Genomic DNA, 27,143 nt, shown 5'->3' with positions numbered 1-27,143 from the left:
TTAACCTATCTGCGCGATAGGTTAACAGAGGGGAGGGGAGGGGAGGGGAGGGATGGGGTGGCGGGTCATGACCGACGCGGCCGCAATCGGCCCTGCTTCAGCCCGGGGAGGGCTTGATTTGTCCAGAAGCCCCTGGTGGGGCCGTGTTCTCACCACCAGCCCCATCTGTCGTTTGGCACCCAATGGGGTCTTCGCTTAAAAAAGTCGGCTCTGGGTGTTTGAAATCCCTAGAGTTCTCAAACCCAGACTATTCTAACCATTCCGTGTAGGGGCAGTTTAAATTAGAGTAGCACACACAGCTTTGCATCTTTAAAAACGTCTTCAAATCTTCGGACTTCCCTTAGAAATCCTTTGAATCATGCAAATAAATCACTTGCCACTTCAATGCCTATGCACCCTGTGGACATTCAATAAATAGTTATTGACGACAGGTTGCAATTCACCAAATGAATGGCTTTGAATTTCTTTGAGTCCTGGTTGTTCTTGAGAATGACGCCATGAGCTTACAAAAAGACTAAAGTTTTTAATTCTCCAAGTAGCAATCAATGAGGAGAAATTATACTTTTCATAAGAAATCTTCTACTAGATTGGCCAATAATGGACATTTTGGTTTTGGGTTGTGTTTATTATATACTGATGGAAATTATATTTGAAGCAGTTATAGGTTCTCAAATTTAATTACCGTATGGAATTTTAAAATATAGTCATAGAGTTTTTCCTCTAAGTATGAAAAAGAAACCCATTAAACTTAATTCCTAACTTGGGAGTACTATCATAATATTTCATGTTGAAATAAACGTTTTCAGCTGAAAAGTTCAAAGACTTTACCAAATCTTCCTTTTCATAAAGAGACAAACATGTATGATTTACATGCTTTGCAGAATATCATGCACACATTAGCAGTAAAGCTGTATTAGAAACTAACACTCAGGTAATACATAATTTCTTCACTTTCCCCCATTCTTTGACATTTCAATGTGTAGGTTTTTTCCCTGGACTAAAAAATGCCATAAAACAGCCAACACTATGCCAGAAGAGTTGAGCTACTTCATCAAACACACACACGTAAGAATCAGGACAATTTTAATCATGATGAGTACAATTGGTAAAATACTGCTGTTTAGGGTGCTACTGACATTGTTTCATACATACAACACAGGCTATTATAGTTGCTGAATGAATTGTTTCTCCTCAGTCAATCCCCTAAGATTTAGCATTCCGAGTACAGGAAGGGCATTGGATTTTGACACAAAAAACCTGGGTTAGAACCCCAGCTCTGATACTTTTTGCCTGTAACTCCTTGGGCAAATCACTTAACTTCTCAATCTTTCCATAATAAATAAGGATTATAATACCTACTTAGCAAGATTAAGATGAGGATTAAAAGAAAACACTTTATGTAGGGCAGAGTGCTATATGAATATAAAGTAGTATTACAATTCCCTTTCTCCAGGCTGAGCAGGGTTTTAGTCAAAGAGAAGTCAGGTGATATTCATAGAACTGAATTGTAGGTACTTTGAAAACATTTATCACTCATTATTCTTTGGCTATTGTTGAATTAAGATAAAAACTTAACCCTGCAGTCTCTAATACAGTATATTCTTGCAAAATCCTTCAGTAGGTTCAATTTAATATTTTTAGGAGGTCTTTATGCTTAAAATAGAGTTGTAGGCACATGAGGAATACAAAAATGAGTGCAGCCTATTCTGTTGGGAGAGAACATTTATAAAAAGCACTGTTTGAGTGCTGTAATAGAGATAAATGTGAAGTGTAATTAAAAATTTATTTAGAAAAAGAGGAAACTGGCTTGCATGCTGTAGTGTGGTAATTAAAATATTTCATTAAAATATTTATCTTGATTACTGAGCTTTCTGGCACCCCTTAAATGGTGTGCCTAAGACAAACACCTCCCTCACTGTACTTTAGCCCTAGTCCTGATAAATGCATAAACAGCAGAGGTTAATTTCTGTAGGCGGGCCGTGAGAACTTCATAGAAGAGCTGAATCTCAAAAGATGAAGAGAATTGGGGCAGCTTCTGAAGAGAAAATGATTAATACCTACTATTCCGTCTGAGTGCTCTGTAGATTGATCTCACCTCCCTCGCTTGCTATTAATATTGTACTTACCTTAAACCTGAAAAAAATAAAAAATTTACTAACATCCTATTGCTACATTCCATTTCTATATTTTCCTTCCTTCCTTATTTACTTTTTTTTAGTCCATATACACATACTGAAAAATCCTCGAGCTAATGCTTTAGCTTTTATCTTCTCAGAATTCCTACTGCAAAATCTTTCCTTTGCAATTGCACAAAATGTATTACCGATACAACCTCACATAGTTTTATCTCACAAATTGAAATGTGTGTGTTTACAGTTGTTTGTAATAGAGTAGCAGAAGGAAGACGGAAAGGAGAGAGAGGAAGAACCATTATACATATCTGGAAACTTAACCCTAAAATTCCAAAATATTTTCAAATAATACTTTGATATGTGTATCATTTAGGAATTGTGTTCACCTGCTGGTAACAGAGCCTAGAAATAACAGTGTCTTAAACAAGATAGAACTTATTACCCTTTTAAGTAAAAACAGTGCAGAGGGAGGCATTCCAGAGCAGATACAGTAGCTCCACAATGACCATGAACTCAGGTTTCTTCTATCTTAACCTTTCACCATCCTAGTGTGTGGCTAACATTTTTAAGGTCACCCTATGGCCCAAGATGGCTACAGGAGATCTAGGCATCTTGTCACATTGGAGACCAGAAGCAGTTCAGAAAGGAAGAATTCTATCCAGAAATCTCACCCAACACTTCGACTCACGGGTTAGAACTTGGTGACACGACACACCCAGCTGTAAGGGAGGTGGGCAAATAATTTTTCAGCTGGGCTCACTGCCTAGGGTTCTGCTACCAAAGAAGAGAATAGAGTAGCAACTAACATCCTTTTAATTTGCCTTAAAGAACTGAAGGCAAAGACCAATAATATGAAGTCAAAGAAAAAGTATGCTATGATTTTTAAATCAGTTTACTTGGCTTTACAAAATGAAATGGCTGGATTTGAAGCCACTGTTTCCAAACTTTAGAGAATTGGAACTTAGAAAGGAATTTATAACTTTAAAAAATACAACAGGTTATACTGAAATCCATATATAGTTTACTTTTTCACCATAGAATTCTATGGTGAAAAAGTGGATGTTGGTTATTGTCACTGGAAAGAACAGGTTTATCCTGACAATTAACTACTTATTGTCTCTCTCTTCCTTTCTCTCCCTTTCTCTCTCTCTCCTTCTCCCTCCTTCTATTACTCTGCTTAACTTAGGAGTCTATTTTTTAGCATTTACCATTCGAAAATTACATACTGAAGAAAGTTCTCTACTAGCCAAGAGAAGTTTAGAATTAAGCAATTATCTGAATAATCCAGGCAGAAATTCCACTTTCACCTCAATTATTCAAATAATTCAGATAATACCAAGAGTTTTGCTTGAATTCCTTAGATAATTGTTTCATTTTTCCACTTTACAATGCTAGGGTCATTGCCCATTAACAGATTTACTATTGATTTTTGTAAGCAATATTGGGACAGTTCTTTTCTTTGGGGACTGAAGACTGCTGTAATTCCTGGTAACTTACTTGAGTCTCAATTTTTATTCACGTTCTAATTTCTTAACTTAAATCACCGTGCCTTTTCCTCAATCTCACCCCAGTAACTCCATTAAAAGGAAGATCAGAAGAGCAAATTTCCAACAGCTCTGCCCTACCTCCCTTCCTATAGGCATAGTTACTCCCTCCTCTTGAGTAATTCCATGAATTAGGCTTCATCTGCCCAAAGCCATGGATATCGTATGGTAATATTTTTAACTATTCCAAATTTGGTATCCTAACTCAAAGAGTATTAATGAAAATGGTTACTTTATAGCAAATATTGTTTTTAACTTAAATAATTGCCCCTTTTAGCAATATCATTCTCAATTTTCAATGACAACATTTAGAAGGGAAAATACATTTCTTGGAGTGTTGAATAATAAAGTTCAATCCACACACTGTCCTGCATATTTGAATATAATCCTATAAATGGTGATGGCAGACTTCATAACTAACATAATCCAATTCCTCTTTTTATTTGATAATAGAAATTTATTTTAGATGACTGTGAATACTGCCAAAAGTCCACATTTCCTAGCCTCACTTGCCACTGTGCATGGCCACGTGACTATGTTCTGGCCATTAAGGTATGAGCAGAAATGTTGTGAGGACTGAGGAGGAGGTTCCTTAGAAGGAACTGACTTAACTGGAAGAATGGCCTCTTTGTCCTCTCTTGCTTCCTTCTGCTGCTGGCTTGGAATGGAGAAATGATGTCTGCACCAATAGCAACCGTGATGGACCATGAAGTGACCTTATGACTGAAAGCTAAGTACTGAGGATGGCAGAACAGGAAAATAGAATTAGGGTCTCCGATGACACCTTGAAGCCACAGTAGCAACTCTCACATTCCTACCTCAAACTTGTTTTCAATAGGAGGAAAATTTCTATTCTGATTAATTTGCTATTATTTGGAGTCTTTCTATTATGCACAGTTGAACTTAATCCTGATGGTCATAATTTTTTATTGTAATAACCAATTTGCTTGAATAGTTTCCTCTACAGTGTGGTCACACAAATACTGCTTTAAATTTATTTTCTCTGAGGACATCATTTACATTTGTTTTTATTTGTTCCTTTCCTGTATGCTGTAGAACACTACAAGTTTCCTGCCTGGTATCCATTCTCCCTTTTTTTTCTTACTGACAGAATCACAATTTTGTCTAGTAGCAATATGCCCAGCTAAAATACTGGGAGTGGCCATAGGACACAACTCTATCTAAGAAGTTGTAAGGATAAATACACTTGGATTCTAGAAGGATCTTTCCTAATAAGTTCTTTGCATTCCTTGTTTCCTGTGAGGCTAGAGGGTGAAGTATCCCTCTGAATCCATGAGGTAACAGGTTTGAGGACAAGAGCCACAAGCTAAGGATGACAAATTAGAAAAATAGGAGTCTGAAACACTGATGACCTCACAGAGCCATTGTGTAAGCCCTAGACTGCCTATATCCAAACTTCTTGTTTGAGGAGAGAAAGAACCTCCATTGCCTTTAGGCATTGCATTTGATTTCTGTTACCTCAGTTTCATGAAACTGAACAGAATCCAAAAATTCTACCCTTTTGCAACCCTTTAAAACAAGGGTTACACCATTCCTGATGGCTGCGTATGAGCCTACTTTGTTGGAAACAATATTTTTTCAGTAGTATACAAATGTGATATTTTTTTTCATGGTGTATTGTAGAATGGTAGGCTGAAGTGATTTCATGTCATTATATTTCAATTCACAAACTGTTTAAACATGCTAAAAATATATACGTATATACACACAACTATAAACATACAGATGTATATAAACAAAGTTGACTAGGTATATTTTCCTGATTTTCATTTCTTGCTTTATTCGGTAGTCAGTCAGGAAAAGAATTAAAGCTTTCGATCCAGCCGTAGATATTTCATGTAGGAGCTAAAGCACAAAGACAGAGGTTTACACAATAATTAGTAGGATTGATGGAGCAAAGGTCTAGGAGCTATTGCTAGGGTTTGAAAAATTAGGAAGGGAAGGAATCATGGGAACCATCACCAATTATCTTTGTTTCACGTGGCAGCAGATAAGTTTCAGAACTCCCTTATGCCCAGAAGCTGCTGGCATAAATCTCATCTGCCATTTGCTGATGCGTACAAGGTTGCTTCTGCTGAGATTGGTGGTTTCTCCTCTCCCTCCCCTTAAATTTTATACCAGTGCCTCTCATTAGTAGAATTTAGGTTGGAATACTGCTGGCAACAGAGTCTGAGAAATGTCATACAAGGGAGAGATTAGAAGCGTGAGGATGATGCTGAGTATCAGTAAGTAATATTTGGTACAGTGTCTAAGCCATTTGGTATATATTCTGAGGGAGGTATCCCAAAACAAAGGAGAGAATAACTATATTTATTTGTTCATCCGTCCATTCATTTATTGTGTCTGTTAGACGCAGGAATCCCTGCATCTCTAAATAAGGTTAAATATGTAAAAACATTTGTAATTTATATTATTCTTTTGAGTCCATTAACAAATCTCAATTGTGAATTTCCCAGAGTATCCTTCAGATTGTGCATGGTATTTCTGTCAGACAGTCCCAAAGTCATTAAGGAAATATAGGCTTGCATAAGTGTCCATTTACTTCAACCTTGATTTCTGCATCTGGACTCCTAGTATTTCTGGAAACTAGTGCCAAAAACATTTCTGAAAAATCATATCTTACTCTTCCCAACTGTTTATTGCTTTGAGCATCATCTAAAGTCTTAGGGGCAGTCATATAAGAATTACTGTGTATACAGAATACTATGTAAAAAATATTGAAATTAATCAGCCCTCAAAATATCAGGTTTATAATCTGTCCTTAAAATCTTCATAGTTTTAAGTACTGTTTTATACAATAGCCACTAGCTTCAACTTATTTTATACCAACTTTTATGTAGTATTGAGATAAGGTCCCTTTGTAGACTCTTTCCAATCTCACTAAATACTCACTCATCTTAGCTTTGCTTATGAGAGGTGTGAGCTCAGTTTAGCTGGTTTAGTTTTAGAAATCTGATATCAAGTATACAAGTGCTTCTTCTTTAACAATGCATGCATTTCTGAAAACGAAAACAAAAACTCATGTCCTACAAAACCATTCCCTAAAAATATCTGGCAACTTAAGAAAATGAATAGACAAACTCAGACTGGGATAAAATCTTTGCAAAACATGTATCTGATAAAGGCCATATTTCCAAACTATACAAAGAACTCTTAAAACTCAACGATAAGAAAACAAGCCACCCAATTAAAAAGTGGGAAACCATCTGAACAGACACCTCATCAGAGAAGATATACAGATGAAAAATCAGCATGAGATATTCAACATCTTTTGCCATGAGAGAATCGAAAATGAAAATGGCAGTTAGATACCATTGCATACCTATTAAAGTGGCTGAAATCCGAAACACTGACAACACCAAATGCTGATGAGGAATGTGAAGCAACAGGAACTCTAATTTATTGCTGGCGGTAATACAAAATGGTATAGCTACTTTGAAAGTCAGCATGGTAGCTTCTTACAAAGACAAATATACCCTTACTTATTTACCAAAATGAGTTGAAAACTTATGTTCATACAAAAACCTGCATGTGATGTTTATAACATCTTTATTTTTAATTCCCCCAAATTCAAAGCAACTAAGATGTCCTTCAATAGGTGAAGGGCTAAACGAACTATGGTATATCCATGCAATGGAATGTTATTAAGTGATAAAAAGAAATGAGCTATCAAGCCATGAAACATCATGGAGGAAACTTAAATGCTTATTGTTAAATGAAAAAAAGCCAGTCTGAAAAAGGTAAGAGTCTGTATGACTCCATACATACATTCTGGAAAAGACAAATAATAGAGACAATGGCTTCCAGGGGTTAACATGGTGGGTTAGGGGGAAGGGGAGGAATGAGTAAGTGGAGCACAAGGAATACTTAGAGAAGTGAAACTATACTATAATGCTGGATACATGACATGCATTTGGCAAAACATATAGAACTGTAGAACACAAAGAGTTAACCCTAATGTAAACTGTGGACCTTAGTTAGTAATAATATATCAATATTGGTTCATCAATTGTAACAAATGTACCGCACTAATGCAAGATGTTAATAACAGATGAAACTGTTGGGTAAGGGGGAAAGAGATACATGGGAACTTTCTGTACTTTCTTTTTTTTTTTTTACTTATGATATGTCAGGTGATTTTTTTTAACTTATTTTTTTATTGGAGTATAGTTGCTTTACAATGCTGTGTTCGTTTCTGCTGTACAGCAATGTAATCAGTTATATATATACATATATACACTATTTTTTAGATTTCCTTCCCATTTAGGCAACCACAGAGCACTGAGTAGAGTTCTCTGTGCTATACAGTAAGTTCTCATTAGTTATCTATTTTATATATAGTATATATATGTCAATCCCAATCTCCCAATTCCGCCTCCCACCCCCCAGTAACCATAAGTTTGTTTTCTAATCTGTGACTCTATTTTTGCTTTGCAAATAAGTTCATCTGAACAATTTTTCTAGATCCCACATATAAGCAATATTATATGACATTTGTCTTTCTCTTTCTGACTTACTTCACTCTGCATGACAATCTCCAGGTCCATCCATCTTGCTGCAAATGGCATTATTTCATTCCTTTTTATGGCTGAATAATATTCCATTGTATATATGTACTACATCTTCTTTATCCATTCCTTTGTTGATGGACATTTAGGTTGCTTCCATGTCCTGGCTATTGTAAATAGTGCTGCAGGGAACATTGGTGTACATGCATCCTTTCGAATTATGGTTTTCTCTGGATCTCTGCCCAGGGGTGGGATTGCTGGGTCATATGGTAGCTCTATTTTTAGTTTTTTAAGGAACCTCCATATTGTTCTCCATAGTGGCTGTACCAATTTACATTCCCACCAATGGTGAAGGAAAGTTACCGGACTTTCTGTACTTTCTGCTTGATTTTTATATAATCCTAAAACTATCTAAAAAATAAAGTTCATTCAATTTAAAAAACAACTGGCAATATTTAGGGAAAAATTCATGTTGGGGAAAAACCAATGTAAAACCCATGAAACTTCACAAAAACACTACAAAAATATTTATAAACCTAATGAAAATACAAGTTAAAATATACATTACAATATATCTAGAACTCCACAAAATTTTTTTTAATTAAGAGAGAATGATGAAAAAGTGTAAGTAAAGGGTGAATTATGAAAACAAGGGCAAATGCACAAAGATCAGGAACAATTACTCAATATGCATTTTCAAGACAGAGCATATGGCCAAATTGAGCCAAGAGGAAGAAGGAGGAGTGAACGAGCAGTGTGTATAGGACTGCTTTCCTCCACAACTTGCTGCATTCAGCTTTGTTAGTGGACTTAGAGTTAAACTGCTTTTATTTGGTAGTCAAAACCCTAATGTATTGGGGAAAGTCGTGTATAAACCAACCAATTTTCACATTCTTTTGACATCCCCATTCTTCTGTCAATTACATATTAACTGATTCATATTACAGAAACATACACTGTAGCAGAATAAACTGATTCTATTTCTCTGTTTCTTTAACCCAGCAAAATAACTTACGCCAATTAAATATTATACTGTGGTTATGGCTCACACATTCATGGAGATTGTGCCCACGGTACCCTATCATACTCATTATACTCAACAGTAAATATAGAGAGGACTTGAAGTACAGTCTAATTGAAAGGCTTATGGGCAGTAAAATTAAAATCAATTAAATGAAACTTCATTTAAATAGTTCACTCTGAACTGACACATTTAGTGCATTTTTCTTTGCAGAAAAGTTTACCACCAAAACATAACATCTCATTTTCAATGGGACTCATCAAATAGACTTGCATTAGATCATTATCTACACTGAAGTGTCATATGCTCAATTCACTTATGAGTCCCCTTAGATAATTTCTTCACTGTTGGCAAAAATCCCACCGTTATTTCATAATCAAATTTGATCATCTTATTACAGTACTCCCTAATCCTATTTCAGCATATTCAGCATTGGCTACTCTCTAGAGATGGTAAAATAACCTAGAGGAAGAGGTCCAAGGAAAGAAAATAGAAAACTAATAGGGTGGTTTAAAAAATACAGAACTTTCTTCCAATCCAAGAATCAACATTGTGAAAATGACTCTACTACCCAAAGCAATCTACAGATTCAATGCAATCCCTATCAAACTACCACTGGCATTTTTTACAGAACTAGAACAAAAAATTTCACAATTTGTATGGAAACACAAAGACCCCAAATAGCCAAAGCAATCTTGAGAACGAAAAATGGAGCTGGAGGAATCAGGCTCCTTGACTTCAGACTATACTACAAAGCTACAGTAATCAAGACAGTATGGTGCTGGCACAAAAACAGAAATATAGATCAATGGAACAGGACAGAAAGCCCAGAGATAAACCCACGCACATATGGTCACCTTATCTTTGATAAAGGAGGCAAGAATATACGGTGGAGAAAAGACAGCCTCTTCAATAAGTAGTGCTGGGAAAACTGGACAGGTACACGTAAAAGTATGAAATTAGAACACTCCCTAACACCATACACAAAAATAAGCTCAAAATGGATTAAAGACCTAAATGTAAGGCCTGACACTATAAAACTCTTAGAGGAAGACATAGGCAGAACACTCTATGACATAAATCACAGCAAGATCCTTTTTGACCCACCTCCTAGAGAAATGGAAATAAAAACAAAAATAAACCAATGGGACCTAATGAAACTTCAAAGCTTTTGCACAGCAAAGGAAACCATAAACAAGACGAAAAGACAACCCTCAGAATGGGACAAAATATTTGCAAATGAAGCAGCTGACAAAGGATTAATCTCCAAAATTTATAAGCAGCTCATGCAGCTCAATAACAAAAAAACAAACAACCCAATCCAAAAATGGGCAGAAGACCTAAATAGGCATTTCTCCAAAGAAGATATACAGACTGCCAACAAACACATGAAAGAATGCTCAACATCACTAATCATTAGAGAAATGCCAATCAAAACTACAATGAGATATCATCTCACACCGGTCAGAATGGCCATCATCAAAAAATCTAGAAACAATAAATGCTGGAGAGGGTGTGGAGAAAAGGGAACACTCTTGCACTGCTGGTGGGAATGTGAATTGGTACAGCCACTATGGAGAACAGTATGGAGGTTCCTTAAAAAACTACAAATAGAACTACCATATGACCCAGCAATACCACTACTGGACATATACCCTGAGAAAACCATAATTCAAAAAGAGTCATGTACCAAAATGTTCATTGCAGCTCTATTTACAATAGCACAGAGATGGAAACAACCTAAGTGTCCGTCATCGGATGAATGGATAAAGAAGATGTGGCACATATATACAATGGAATATTACTGAGTCATAAAAAGAGACGAAATTGAGCTATTTGTAATGAGGTGGATGGACCTAGATTCTGTCATACAGAGTGAAGTAAGTCAGAAAGAGAAAGACAAATACTGTACGCTAACACATATATATGGAATTTAAGAAAAAAAAATGTCATGAAGAACCTAGGGGTAAGACAGGAATAAAGACACAGACCTACTAGAGAATGGACTTGAGGATATGGGGAGGGGGAAGGGTAAGCTGTGACAAAGCGAGAGAGAGGCATGGACATATATACACTACCAAATGTAAGGTAGATAGCTAGTGGGAAGCAGCTGCATAGCACAGGGAGATCAGCTCGGTGCTTTGTGACTGCCTGGAGGGGTGGGATAGGGAGGGTGGGAGGGAGGGAGACGCAAGAGGGAAGAGATATGGGAACATATGTATATGTATAACTGATTCACTTTGTTATACAGCAGAAACTAACACACCATTGTAAAGCAATTAAACTCTAATAAAGATGTAAAAAAAAAAAAAGTCATGTACCAAAATGCTTATTGCAGCTCTGTTTACAATAGCCAGGACATGGAAGCAACCTAAGTGTCCATCAACAGATGAATGGATAAAGATGTGGCACATATATACAATGGAATATTACTCAGCCATAAAAAGAAACAAAATTGAGTTATTTGTAGTGAGATGGATGGACCTGGCGTCTGTCATACAGAGCGAAGTAAGTCAGAAAGAGAAAAACAAATACCGTATGCTAACACATATATATGGAATCTAAGAAAAAAAAATGTCATGAAGAGCCTAGGGGTAGGACGGGAATAAAGACACAGACCTACTAGAGAATGGACTTGAGGATATGGGGAAGGGGAAGGGTAAGCTGTGACAAAGTGAGAGAGTGGCATGGACATATATACACTACGAAACGTAGGGTGGATAGCTAGTGGGAAGCAGCCGCATAGCACAGGGAGATCAGCTCGGTGCTTTGTGACCACCTAGAGGGGTGGGATAGGGAGGGTGGGAGGGAGGGAGGTGCAAGAGGGAAGAGATATGGAAACATATGTATATGTATAACTGATTCACTTTGTTGTAAAGCAGAAACTAACACACCATTGTAAAGCAATTATACTCCAATAAAGATGTTAAAAAAAAAATACAGGACTTTGAGACAGTCAATACTTAGTTGTGAAACTGAGAATGAGACCATGGACCATTCATTTACAGCAGAAATTTTTAAAGCATTCCTTGGATTACTCTGGGATTACAAAAATGGACATCCAAGTGGCCATGAATGCTCTGAATTGTGAGTGAAATTATCTGCATGTGTATATTTTTAGGGAGAGGGCATATATTTCCTATTGAAATTTCAAAATCATTCTTAATCCTTCAAAACGATTAAAACCATTTATGTAGAAAATAAGGCATAAGTACCTAAAAATTCCAAAACAGGAATGTATTTTTAGAAAGCAAACAGGTGACTTTTGGACATAGCTAATTATCTAATACCACTTAAAGCTAAATAAGCATTGGATTAATTTTTTAATGTTTATAACAAAAGTAATTCAAATTTGTCTTTAATATATTTTTAAGTTGTGCATTTGAAAGTTGTAGTATCCAATATTTGAGTAAATAACAATAGTTTTCAAATAGAAAAGCAGAGCTACTCTCAAACATTTTAGCTCAGAAAGAATAAACAAACTTAAGCCAGACAAGATGTAGATTTCCATGAAAAGCTGGAGGTAACATGTTGGCCTAATAAGTTCAAGAGAGGATCCCACTATAGAAAACTTGAGAGCAAGAAGTCAGCTGGAATCAAGGTGAGTAGAATTCATAGCAAGCAAAATTTTCCTCTGAAAGGAATCCTGAGCTGACTTGTTGGAGGAAATTCTTGCTTTCGGTTCCTTTGTGACACCCTTATACTATAGTATATTCATTAGAATGGGGATGTCATGTTCTTTAAATTTCTATAGTTACCACATCTTCTAACAAGGTAGATAAGTAATACTTCTGCTCGCTGACATAAGAAAAAGTCCTAGTCATACAAGGGACACTATTTAGTGTATAGAAGGAGAAACAGGGAAACGATGTGTTTTGAAATAAAGTTGATCTGTAGTTATATAAAGTGAAATTTTCTTCTACTAGCTTAACATTTATTATTTAGTCACAGTAAGTTAGATTTTTATCTTCATAGCTAACTAATCATTTCTTCTATACTTAATATCTTGTTAAAAACAAATTTATAAAACAACCATATATATTCCCCCAGTAGTCAACATTTTTTTTGCCAAAAAGTGGAGAAAAAATTTACTTATTTTTTATTTATTTACTCCATTTCTGATTCCATGAGGACATTTATATGAGGACACACATTAAAACAGATAATTAAAAGAAAATAATACACCAATACCTGAGCAAACAAAATTGCAGTATTCAAGGCAATAAAGAAAGAACACACATATAGAGGCCTGAAGATCTTATATAGTTACTAATTTTTAGCTGTTAATTTGACCCTGACATCCCTGGTAACTAAAAGAAAAGGCACATGTGATCAGCTACAGGATATATATTGTATATAAGAGGAGAACACACCACTTACCTTGGGATGATTTAAGTGAAGAGGAGGGGTATGAAAGTTCATTTCATGAAATTGGTATGGAAAAAAATGTTTTTTGAGGGATGTCATATTAGGAATAGTAAAGGATGTGTTGGGCAAGTCTTTAGTAACAATCCCGTAGCAGACATAGAGCAGGCTGTGTAAGTTAAGGATTGCTTTATATAAAATACTTGCATATAAGCTGAAAGTGTAAAGTCAATGCATAGTAAAGGCAATTAATTTGGAGGAGGTCTAAACAATGCCACCCACATATTTACCTTTCTAATAATTTGGATTCCTCTGAAAATAAATCATAGACAATCCAGAAGTACAGGTTAACCATGTGTGCTTTAGAAAAGTGTTCATATATATCATATCTTTCAACAATTTGTAATTAAAAGTTGGGCAGCAGACATTGGCAATGACCGGAAATACACCTGTATTTTAAATACACCTGGGTTTTTCTATTTTGCTATTCTTCATCACTTCTTTGGCAATGGAGAATAAAACATACATTATTAATCTCTGTGCTTCTATAGAACTTTATAGAATCTGCCATGTTGTTTTGCAAAATACCTCATCAAGGGCAGAGACCAAATCTCATTCATCTTTGTATCCCAGCATATAACAAAGGCAGTGGAACATAATTGATGTTTAATCCATTACACTTTCTTGAATGAACCACTTTGCAGACTTTTCAGAACATCACCACTGTTCATATAGCTTGAAAAAGGTCAAGGTCATGCACCAACTAACACCAAGGAACCTAATTTATAGTCAAAGCTTTCCTTTGGCATCAGCTCAAAAGCATTAACTGAAAGCACTGTACAACTGATGTAGGTATGGATTTTTTTAAAAATCAGAAAATCATCCAGAGGATGATTTCTTCAAAATCTAAGTATAAATGTGTTATGTCAATGATATGACAGATCAGATTTCATTCAAAAGGTCTGTGAAACAATGGTCCTCTTCCACTTTCTAAACTGGGTGAGAATTAGATCTATAATGTCTAAATTTTAAAAATCAGTATCATGAGCATTTACTACAGAACCATATTTAAAGTCATAAAATGACAAGTTTAAGTCTTCAATCATGATAACAAATTCTTGGAGTGGGGCCCATATACCAGTAGTAGAATCACGTAATTTGGTTCTGCTTTCTTAAGCTTGGCTTGCAAAGAGAATGGGTGATTGCAGATCATAGTATGGAAATATAGAGTGAAGCAGACTGTAGCATGTGTCTAGACAATGTCAAAATCAATCAAACGATAAATTCATAAACAGTTTGTTAATATTGTGCAAATAAAATGGTTAATCTCTGAACTTATTTGAATAGAATATTTTTGCAACAGTCTAGAAACATATAGAGAATAGATGAAAGATAATGACTGCCTTTTGCATACTCTGTGGGTGACTGCATGGCCAGAACACAGTATCTCTAGAACCTTGTTATTTTAAGTTTAGTCCTGAGACTAGCAACCTCTGGAATCACCTGGGATGTTGTTAGAAATTCAGAATCTGAGACCCAATCGCACACTTACTGAATGAGAACCTGCATGTTAACAAGATCCCCAGGGGATTCACATTCAATTTCAAGAAGCACTGCCCTAGTATATAGTACCAAAAATGGATGTGGCCCTTAGCAAGCTTAAAAAAGAGTCAATAAAACCACGGCAATGAACATGTTCCCAGAAGAAGACACTTCTTCCACTCTCTTTGGTGGGCCTATATTATAGGGTGTTTAATAGTTTTAAATGAAAAAGAATAACTGTTTTTGAGTATAGTCTTGTATGAACTCACAGTCATACATTGCGCATTTTTTGTAAGACCATGAAATTTCCTAATTTAGTAAATACTCTAAATGAACATAAAGTTTGTCTTCACTTTATTATTGAACGATAACACACTTTTACTTGTTTTCAGCATTTTTTTACATGAATAATGACCTAATTCCACATCTACACTTTTCCCAATCTCTGAATAGTTAATAATTCATAAAGTCAATAATTAAGTTTTAAAGGAATCTACAAGTGTTTGCAACTCATAGGTTCTGGATATAGTATCCAAAGATGAGTAGAACTGGAACCTTACAACTGAGTTTGTTTGCCTGTCTTTGTTTTGTTTTGTTTTGCTTTCAATGCGGTTTAGGTTTGGTTTCTATATATTCAACACCGTTCAGAAAACGTGTCTCACAACTTCCTGTAGGCTTTATCGGAGCGTTCCTCGCTTGCTGTCTTGTAGCTCGTCTGTGGGAGGTAGGTCATATTACGCAACATTTCAGCACTACGGACAGCGCCTAGGCACCTACTCCTAAGAAGAGGAGGGGATCCTGTTGGGTTTGCATAGGCAAGGCGAAGGGTAGGGAAAAATAACTCCAAATGACGCATGCGGTCCCCAGTTTAACCAATACACCCGTCACCCACGTCTTTCCTTTACAGGATGAGAAGACATAGGAATTGATTGCCTACTCCTCGACTGAGACTGCAGTCACCGAGCACAACAAAATGCCCACGGCACAGCTACTGATGCAGACAGAAGAGGAAAACAAGTATTTTAACAATACATTAATTAACACCTCCCCTGCCTTAGAAAGACAAATTGGTGATGAACTCCGATTGCTAACCTCCAAGTGTGATATGAGTGAAAATGAGCCTTCTTATTTTTTTTTGCAGAGCTGAGGACTATATGAAGCCTGTTGCTGCCGTGGCCGATTCCCTACCCCCTCTCACTGCCCACCGCTTTTCTCTCACAGACACACACGGTCAGACGCCCTCACATACGCACACGCGCGCGCAAATATTTACACACTGCCACATGGAAGAAATCCGTGCACATTTTCCTGCAAATATACTCGCGCGCGCACACGTCTTCTGCCCCTTACCGACAGATACAGACATTTACACACGTAGGCCAGTAAAGCGATAACCGCGGTACTGGGACTCCACGCAGGTTCCCAGGACACGTCTTTTACATTGCTACCGAACCGATCAGCGAACACAGACAAACCTGCCAACACTTAAATCTACTGGCTGGATTTCATCTCCATGGCAACAAGCATGGAAGGTGAGACGTCTCTCCCTGCGGAGTAACTTTCTCCCCTTACCCTTCGCATTAACTGACAGGATTCTAATGCAGGTCCAGATGAAAAGCATGTCTCCTTTTCTGGTATTTCTGAAGCTAGGGAGCTGGAAAGGAGGTGGGGAGGGAGGAGAGGGGGAAGGAGTCTGTAGGGCTGCTGAGTTCAAATTCTAAAGAAGAAAGAGCCCTAATGTTTCTGCTGATGCTGCTGACAAAAGGGAAAAAAAAAAAGTGGATTTGTTGTGTGCTTGCTGATGTTTCTTCCATAATGTTTGGTAGGTGATTTCTATGCTTCTTAAGTTTAATATGTCCAAAGAGAACTGGAGACAAACAAGGCAGAATGATAATGACAGTCCAGGTTTCTCTAGTGAGACATTTTGAGAATTTTCAGACCAGGTTTCCAGTGCTTCTGGAAAAAAAAAAAGGAATGTCAGAGTCCTTGAGGAGCCATTCAAAGATTCTCTTAAGAGGGAAATTCTCTAAAGGTTGAAATCTGAAAGGTTGCGGGGGAGGTTGATTTTGGCATATCTCAAGGTTTTGGATTCCTGGGGAGGCCTGAAATTTATGCACTTCATCATGATGAAGACATCTGGGTTTGTTATTTAAGGTTTTCCTTTGATTACAACATATTCCATTCCAAATTACTAACTAGCTCTGTGCAGACGTGGCCTCAATAATGCTTCTTTTCCCTCTTTTAATGGGATTTAATAATCTTGATATTTGAAGGGGTGTGTATATGGGAGAATTCATTATTTTTTAAGCTTGGATTTTCCTGTATGTCTCATTTCATTAAATTATGAATGTTCATATCATTAGCATTAGAGATTATTATATCTAATGACAAGTATCATAATAGTTTTCATCTAGAACACCATATTCCACTATAATAGTTATTTTAGATATATTGTTTGGAATATTATTAATAGATGAATAAACAGGAGAAAAAACCCTGTTGATTAAAATAAAATACAGGAATTTCTTTTTTAATAGGCACATACTTTTCAATATTGGTTTCTGCAGTTACACATTGTTGCATGATTAAATGACTATATGTTTCTCAAAACTGAATTTTTATATCTCCAATCAATGAACTTATTTCACAGAAAAAAAAACCGCACATAACATTCATGTATATGAAAGTCTATAAATCAGGTGTAAAAATACTGTTATCTTTGCTTGACTACTTACAATAGTATGATTTGTATGACTGGTCATAGAAAGACTGTGTTTGCTTATTTATTGGTTACTAACTACAAAGCAGCTCCATGAGATCTGGGCCTACTGGTGTCTACAGGTATACCCTTGGCCCAATCCTATGACTCATCAGAACTTAGAAATCCCAGTTCCTGACAATTGCCATGAAGGAAATAATGGGCTTTCAACTCATTTTCTCATTTCTAGAATACTTAAACATTGATTCCAGTTAACGCGGCTTGAGGCAATATTTTATCATTTGCAGTAGTACTACAGAAATATACTTAAATACTTTAATCATAAAACACATAGAGACTGATATTTAAACTGCACAATGTTGATAATTTTACCCATTTTTTGTGGCAGCGCATATTAAAAATAACTTTTACCACATAATTTTACACTCTACTCTTATTTTGAAAATTCATTTCTTTATTCTCAATTTTTTTTCTCATAAGGGTTTATTTATTTAGTTTTGTAACTTCATGGTCTAAATTCTCACATATTTCTTTCATTTTCTATTTCCCTATAAAGAGGATATTAAGATATTTTCCCTTTGAGGTAGGCATTAAAATGTCTGTTTTGCACAAACTGCTAATTTTTTTTTTTGCTTCTGTTCCAGAGACTAGAGAAAGTGAAAGAAATGTATCTTTTATCCACAGTTGTCCAGTAATTTTGGATACCTTATTAATTAATGAAGAAATCAGTGTTGCCTCTGAAGACCTCTATTGATTCTTAATATTTTGTTATTACTCTTATATCATATTATGCTCTATATTAATTGAAAGGTACAGAGCTCAGCACACTTAGCAGTATATTCTCAAAAACATTAGACTTGGGGTTGAAATGAGACAAGTCGTTCATTTAATAGAGCAAGCAAAATGGAAAGTTTGAGCAAATATTTGAAAAATTTAGGCCTGAAAATACTGGTATTTTAACCACTTCATATATGGCTTAAATTCCCAAGGGTATCTATTTTCTGAACATGTTGGTAGGCAATTGCTTAGCTTTTCACTTATTTGCTTGTGTGGACACAATGCCTGCAGCAATGGCCAAACTTTTTTTTTTTCAACATTTGAGTACGACACTTTCAGGTGCTCTCCTTGGCTTGTATTTTGTTTTCACCTTTGGTGTAAGGTAGGATTTTAAGATGAATATAAAAGTCAAAGTTCTTCCTTCTAAGATATTAATAAAACATCTGTTCACATGAACTTCCAGGTCAAGTGTCCCCCATCCAAGTTTGGTGTATCTCCCTCCCTCCCCCTTAAATATGGGACTTGAGAAGTGTTTCTATTAAATTTTTTTAAATTAAATTTTATGTTCAGGTTTCAATCCAGAATTCCAGTCATCAGAATTGTCTTGAATCTTGATTCTGTGAGCTAACTTATAGTTTTCAGCCCCGCCTTGTGTCAAATTTAATAAACATCACTTCAATGTCTTCAACCTAGTTACTGTTCAAAAACACTGAAGAGGATGTAGATAGAGTTAGACCTTTGTGATACTACATTAGAGAGCTGTCTCTATGATTACAGAGCCCAATTTTCATTAGGATACTTCAGTGAACTATGACTCTACATAAAAATAATATTATCCAGGCATATCTTACCATCTTCCCCAAAAAAGATATCATGGGAGATGGTTAAATGCATTGCTGTGCTATTTGCATCGACTAAACCATGTTGATGTTATTTCCCTGATATTCCATGTTAGTAGTAAACTTTCCAAAAAAGAAGTGAATTTGGCATTACTTCTTATTAACCTAATCTTAACTTTTAGTGAGTGCTAACAAATTAGCATTTAAATTAATTTTAATTAATTAAAATAATTAATTACGGATTTGTAACAAAGATTAATTCCAAGTTACCAATATATAATTTTCACAATTTCCCATTGCTCTTTCTGAAAACTGAGACATTTGTCTGTCCAAGTCCATACTTCTGGCAGCACTCTCATGGTCAGGTATTTCTCAAAGGTTTTTGCTCATCAAGTTATAAATCATCTTATCCTGGGAGTTTTAACTCATCTAATGCAGCTAAACATTATTCTACTACTTTCTTGTCTCCTTTTATTGTTTGATTTTGGGGTCATTTCTAAAGAGCATTCTACATGGGTTAAAAAGACAGAAGTATATAAAGTACTTCTGCCTTTTCTTTGTCAACTGATAACCATTAAACCATCTTGTACCAGTAGGGAGTTTAATGTGTTATTGGTCAATTTCTTTATCTGAACATATTGTGTATGAAATCCTCTCACCTCAAAGCCTTTGCAATGACTGTTTCCTCAAACTTCAATGCTCTTCCTCCAGATATTTTCACAGCTCCCTTCTTGACATCATTCAGACTTCAGGTCAAATGTCATCTCCCTAGGAAAGCCTTTGCTGATTCCTTCAATTAAAGAAGTGCCCTTTATTCATTATCATTCTCTTTCCTCTTAACTTGCTTGCTTTCTTTTGTAGCATTTATGACTACCTGATATATAATAGATAGACAGATAGATAGACAATTTTAAAAATAACTGAGTCTGTCTCCTCCTCCACTCATGGCAGGCACACATTGTTCTGTAGTTCATCATTATAATCCAGGACCAAAAACAGTGCTGGCATGGAGCAGATATTCAATATATATATTGGTTGAATGAATAACTAAAATGTAATTGCCATATTCATTATTATATAATACCTTAACCTCATTCAGCTCCCAGTTTTTGTCCTGCATTTCATTTATATTGGTACCAACAATAGATAGCCAAAGAGGGCTTATAAACTATGTATAAAGCCATGTGACAACCATTTATCTGTTCTTCCAAGACAGTATAAAACATGGTGACTTTATTCATTTACTAACAGTGGCTCTATATATCCATTCATTGTTTGTACTCCTACCCAATTCCAAAAGCTCTTGAAGTATCTTAGCTAAGTATCCTTGAAGTATCTTACCCTTCTCAGCTAAGGGTAACCAGAGCAGCCAAGTAGTAAAGAAGGCAAAGTCAGGGGAAGAAGGGGTAATTATACCAGAAGTCTTAAGCTAACAAAGGCATTCTGACTGAGTACAAAATTTAACTATCTACTTCCTGGTAGTTAACGCCAAAATAATATGATGGCGACATACCTTTCCATAGATAATGAAAGGGAACTAACAAGGCTGATAGAAAAGATCTACTTTCCCTACCTTTGAATATTACAAATCATGTGAGTCTTTCTGGGAATGCTATATTAATCAATTATTTTAAAAAACCAGAAACATTGAACTCTGAATGAGCTGCTGAATTTTAATGTGTATCTTCAAAGCTGATTTTTTTTTTTTTTTTTGGCGGTACGCGGGCCTCTCACTGCTGTGGCCTCTCCCATTGAGGAGCACAGGCTCCGGACGCGCAGGCTCAGCGGCCATGGCTCACGGGCCTAGCCGCTCCGCGGCATGTGAGATCTTCCCGGACCGGGGCACGAACCCGTGTCCCGTGCATTAGCAGGCGGACTCTCAACCTCTGCGCCACCAGGGAAGCCCAAAGCTGATATTTTTTAAATCAAAGTTTTCTTGTTCATTTCTTTAAAATATGTTTTCTGAATTTAAAAATTAGATTTTTTAAAACCAGAACTTTATTCATCAAAAATTATATTTTTCAATACATTTAGTTTAATTCAGTTCAAATATTTATTAAATACCTACAACATGCCAGAAACGGTGGTAACTGCTTGAGAAGTAGTTATTTTTCCATTAAAATAAGTAATTCAATTCACAGATTGCCTAAGACTCTAAGAACAAAACATTATGCTGTGTTTTAACGTATGACAGACATATAACGTATGTCTGCCATACGTTAGACAAATAGTAATAAAAAATTTAAGGGATTTTGTATCTCTAACTAGGAAAATACCTTGTTTGAATTTAATGGTGAAAAATGAGTTGCGTGTTTTATTGCCACAGCTAGAAAATGTCTCTTTTGGTTTGTTTGGTCAGTTGGTGGGTTTTTATAAGAATAACAGAGTCTAGTGGATTAATCACAAGCTAAGAGCCAACTGACTTAAGTCTTCTAATGATCAGTTATGACCCTGTGTACATGTCTACTTCATGATTTTTAAAAACATGTAAATAAATTTAGCTAACGTCATAACTATACTCAGTTTAGGCTATTTCTGCATGGTGGCAAGATGAACTAGCTGAAAAATGCACAGATCATTAAAACTGCCCAGATGTTTTAATTATAGTGATACCAATTGTTGCAGGTTAGGTTCCTCAGAAACCAGACTCTGAGACAGAGAGTAGTGTGCAGGATGTTTACTGAGTAGTGCCCTTGGGCTCAACACCTGTGGAAGAGTGGGGAGTTAAGCAGGAGTGGGCAGAATTTGAACTGTGATGAAAGAACAGCCTTGGTTTTCCCCGTGATGAACTCTAGAGCTAGAGTGGTTCTTTTTTTTTTTTTTTTACATATTTATTTATTTTTAACATCTTTATTGGAGTATAATTGCTTTACAATGGTGTGTTAGTTTCTGCTTTATAACAAAGTGAATCAGTTATACCTACACATATATCCCCATATCTCCTCCCTCTTGCATCTCCCTCCCTAGAATGGTTCTTCAGAGTTCAAGATGGCCAGGCCTTTTTATTTTCACATTAATCAGTCATTGAAAACTGTCTGCTGTTGGAAGCGAAGTAACCTTGGGTTACAGAGAGGCAGCTCTCTGCTATTGAGGCAATCCATGGAAGGAGCTAGCAGCTGAAGATTATCTGCTGGTAGCCCTCCCATGTGCTGGGCAACAAGTCCTTCACTGAAGGGAGTTTGTTTACTGTGTCCACCAGTAAACCAGGATTATTGCCTCTTCTTACCTACATGTCCGAGGAAATAGTCAAATGGTATAGCCTAGCAAGGTCATGGCTCTTGTGAAAAAAAAAAATTCAACAAGTTACGTGGCTGAATCAGTCAAATGGTTGATCCAGCATCTCCATGTAGAAACATCCTTCTTTTCAGTTTGTCCACCCATTAAAAAAATGAACCAGAGGGTGTATGAATCTCAACAAAAGACCTTTAAATGACAAAGCAATAAAATTAAAGATTTGGTCAGAAAAAAAAGTTCTAGTTAAGTCCCAAGGTCATTATTCAGTCCAGTCTCCCCTACTTTCTACAGGATAAAATTGTACAACAAGAGCTCAATCTTCAGAAAAATCACTCTGAAACATTTAAGTGATCTGACATTTTTAAAAATTAAAATATATTCAGTATACCATACTTATTACGGTAGAAAAATGATTTGGTGTAAAGAAATTCAACAAATCGGCTTGAAACAACATTTTTTCCTTCTATTAAACAAAAAAGTCAAATAACCAGCATATCCCACAATGTATTGAATATTTCTAACACTTAAGGTTTGAAGACAGAGCTCTTTTGTAATCCAAGCCAGTATAAAATAAATATTGTTTGATATTAACTCGTGTATAAGTTGGTGAACAATTTTGAAAGCTACAAGGCTTGTTCTTATTAATCACTCCCTTTCTCCACTCCTTACCTCCCATTCCTTGTTCTGTCTCAGTTGTTTTCTGAAAATTGAACCCCAAAGAACCTGAAGGGTCAGTCATTTTAATAAACACAATTCTTAAAATTATCAAAAGAAGCAACAACAAAGACAAAAACTCCAGCAGTCTATTATTCTCAGTTATTAGATGAGAAGCTTTTTGGTGGCAGTCCTCTCAAGAAGGGCAGCTGTGGGTTAGTAACCATTTGATTTAATTAACTAATCTTGATTTTTCATTAGTTAATTTAATTAACTTTAAGACAGCAAGTGGAAAAATCTATTTTGCTTCAATTCAACACACACTTTTTGAACACTTTTGCTGTAGTTTTAGACTCTCAACATAGTAGGAGCTTAGAGATAGTGGGAATCTGGTTGGCAAGGGGTCTGGGGAGCTTGACTTGCAGCTGAATTTCATAGAAAACATGCTGTTTAACTTGGATTTTATGTCTATTTAGGGTGTGAGAGCCAGTGGAGACGGTGGTGAGATGGTTAATGGTCCACAGCTACCGCGGCTTGTTACTTGCAAGCTACTATGTTGGGTACTGCTCTTTTTAACATAATTTTAAAAACACAGTTTCTCTTTTTAAGAAATTAGCATTTAGTGTATGAAGTGGTAGTGGAAAAGAAAATACAAGAACATAAGTCTAAAAGCTAAGGAGGGGGGTGAAAATGAAAGAAGGTATTACACCTATTTAAAAGGATCAGAACCTATCAGACAAAATGGCATTGGAGATAGACCTTAAAACATAGACTTTAGAGAGCTTGACCAGCTTACACCCTATAATTATTTATGGCTTTTTTGATACATGCAAAAATGAAATGAAAATTAGATGACAACTTGGGTCAAAGAAGCAATGACTTAATGAATCAAATGAATCACTTAACTTAATGAATCAGCTCAATGACTTAACTTAATGAATCAAATGCTTTTAGGGTTAATTATTTGACTATTCCCCTTCGTACTTGATTTTATATTTAGTGTACAGAGGCATAGTTTTGTGTGTCCACAAAGGCAATTCTGTAATTACTACAATAGAAGTAGCATCTCCAATACTAATTCAATCCTGATCCATATCTGATAATGTTTTCATATATCTTTTGTGAGTTAAGTCAAGAGAGTTTGAAAAATGCCAGATTTTACAAAACAATTGCCTACCTAATACCATGTATGGATAAAACTAAACTGAGTCCAATTTTGTATCTAGGCCAAGAGGTGACTCCAGCAGGAATTCTGAAGAGCCAGAATGATGTGACAGTGAATAATGAGTAGTACCTACTGTGGCAACTCTTCAGCTAAGATGAGTGTCAACGAAGTGTCAGCTTTCTCGTTGACTCTGGAGCAAAAAACTGGCTTCGCTTTTGTTGGGATCTTGTGCATCTTCTTGGGAATTCTTATCATCAGATGCTTCAAAGTCCTGTTAGACCCATATCGTAGCATGCCTTCCTCTACGTGGGAAGGTGAAATTGAAGAGTTTGATAAAGGGACGTTTCAATATGCACTTGCCTGAGTGTTTCAGCTTTATAGTTTTTAGGGTTATACCACGGGGGCACATGGTGGACACAACTGTAATTGCCTTCAGTGTGCTGGAGGAAGATCATTTCATTCACTGAATTCAATAAAGGTGTATGGTTAATTTATCCACCATGCTGTGTAAGTGATAGACCATTGTTGGGGTTCCTCACTTTCCTCTGTCCTCACATTGAGGTTTCTAATGAATAGAGCATAAGGATAACTCCAGCCACATATAATATCTTTATTCTTCCTGCATCTGCCCCTATGCAATACTCAGACACTCTCTCCATATTCCTGACTCTGCCCCCCTTGCTCTAGAGAATTAGGTGTCAAAGATAAGGACCCCTCAGTCCAAAGAATAAATAGAATATGATTTTCCTAATAAGAGCCATAGGTCCACAATGTTCATACAAACCCTACAAGCAACCATAGGCCATAAAGTTCCCCACATGTCACAATTTGACCTTTCTATTTCTTCTCCTTCTAGGATCTCTTGCAATAAAATCCCCTAGCTTGGGATCATACTGATACTCCCTCCTCTTCCCCTTTTATAAATAGCATTAAAAAGGGAGTTTTCATCATGACCTGGTGGAAACAAGAAGTCCAGTCTCCACTCTGCCACCAATAGAGCTATCAACCTTGGCCAAGTCATCTTATCTCTGTAGACTTCATTGAGGAAGCTAACCAGAGGATTTTTAACAACACCCCTTTTAATTCTAGTGCCCTATGAGCTCTACAAATATACCTGGAAACCCAGGGATCTGAGATGAATGAGGATTTTTAAGACGTCATGAAAAGTTTTTCAGTTTAGGAGCCTAAACTCTGAGATTTGAATTCTAATGTTGCCTAGCCAAGAACAAGCAATATGACCTAGAAAGTTACCTAATGGGAACTTAAGTTCCATATCTGCAAAACAAGGATAAAGAAACCTATCCTACATGTTTTACAAAAATGTTGGGAGGACCAAGTTACATATAATGAGTGGGAAAGTAATTTGAAAACCAGAAAACACTGTTTAGGGATTTCCCTGGTGGCGCAGTGGTTGGGAATCTGCCTGCCGATGCGGGGGACACGGGTTCGAGCCCTGGTCTGGGAAGATCCCATATGCCACGGAGCAGCTAAGCCTGTGCGCCACAACTACTGAAGCCCATGCACCTACAGCCTGTGCTCCACAACAGGAGAAGCCACCGCAATGAGAATACTGTGCACCGCAACCAAGAGTAGCCCCCGCTCGCTGCAACTAGAGAAAGCCCACACGCAGCAACGAAGACCCAATGTAGCCAAAAATAAATAAATATATATTTAAAAAAAAAAAAAAGAAAACACTGTTTAAACATAACTTGCTATCATTATTTATTATCCTTGTTGGTAATTGTTAAAGAGATTATCAAACCCTAAGAAGTAATGGCTCAATGTAAGTTATTCAGCCTCTCCAGTTTTCATTCTCTTCATTTGATAAATTTAAAAAAATAGAATTACATAATTTAAAAATTTTTTCCAACTACAAAATTCTGACTCTCTGTAACTGAATGGAGGAATATACCAGGAGATAAATAAATACAAAAATATTTGTGTCACTTGAGAACACAGAACTGCCTAACACACCAAAAAAAAAAAAAAAAAAAGGATTAAAATGTACTGAGAGTTAGCATTAAATTAGGTGCTTTCCATTTATTATGAAATTTGATACTCTTATCAATCCTTTGAGTTTGGTACTATTTCCATTCTATTAGCTCAATTTCACAGATAAGGAACTGAAGCTGAGAGAGATTAAGTAACTTCCCAAGGTCACCAAATTAGGGCATGATTGTATTAGAAATTACACTCTCATCAAAATCATAGTCATTGTTTGTAAATATCATGCTATACTCCCACACACTGTCCACAACATTTCTACATATCTTACAAATATGATTATTGCTCAGGTCTAAGGCACTCCACAGCCAGCTGTCTCAGTGAGAGTCCCTGACACTTTTCATCTCGTAGTAGATCTAGAACACATCTGTGTTGGCTATGGATCTTCTGGACCAAACTCACACCTTAAGGAGACTCTTTGAACCCCAGTAGGTACTGGAGTGTCAGCCTGGGATACCTTGTAGCCAGTTCATAAATTGGTCCAAGAACAGCTCATTGAACCAAGTCAACGGGACACACTGAAAGCTGTAAATGTCCATGATGCTAGTCATCTCCTTTGTGACCCAGGCTTTTGAAGTACTCACTAAGATATATGCCCAGGTACCAGATGCTCCCATT

The 27,143-nt window shown here is 36.3% G+C and overlaps 2 protein-coding genes across 7 annotated transcripts in view; one reads left to right on the top strand and one right to left on the bottom strand.

Annotated features, from left to right (window-relative positions):
• MYEF2 (myelin expression factor 2) overlaps window positions 1-27,143 on the bottom strand; it is an 84,446-nt gene that overhangs the window by 42,473 nt on the left and 14,830 nt on the right. The gene's annotated exons all lie outside the window — the stretch shown is intronic.
• Window positions 24,640-25,974, top strand: CTXN2 (cortexin 2). The gene has a single exon (XM_029238611.1). The coding sequence runs from the start codon at window positions 24,640-24,642 to the stop codon at window positions 24,883-24,885; it is 246 nt and encodes an 81-aa protein (XP_029094444.1). The 3' UTR covers window positions 24,886-25,974.

Source organism: Monodon monoceros, unplaced genomic scaffold, assembly GCF_005190385.1.
Source record: "Monodon monoceros isolate NGI ecotype Baffin Bay Population unplaced genomic scaffold, NGI_Narwhal_1 Super_Scaffold_21, whole genome shotgun sequence".
Classification (NCBI taxonomy): domain Eukaryota; kingdom Metazoa; phylum Chordata; class Mammalia; order Artiodactyla; family Monodontidae; genus Monodon; species Monodon monoceros.
This window is presented reverse-complemented; position numbering and strand designations above follow the sequence as displayed.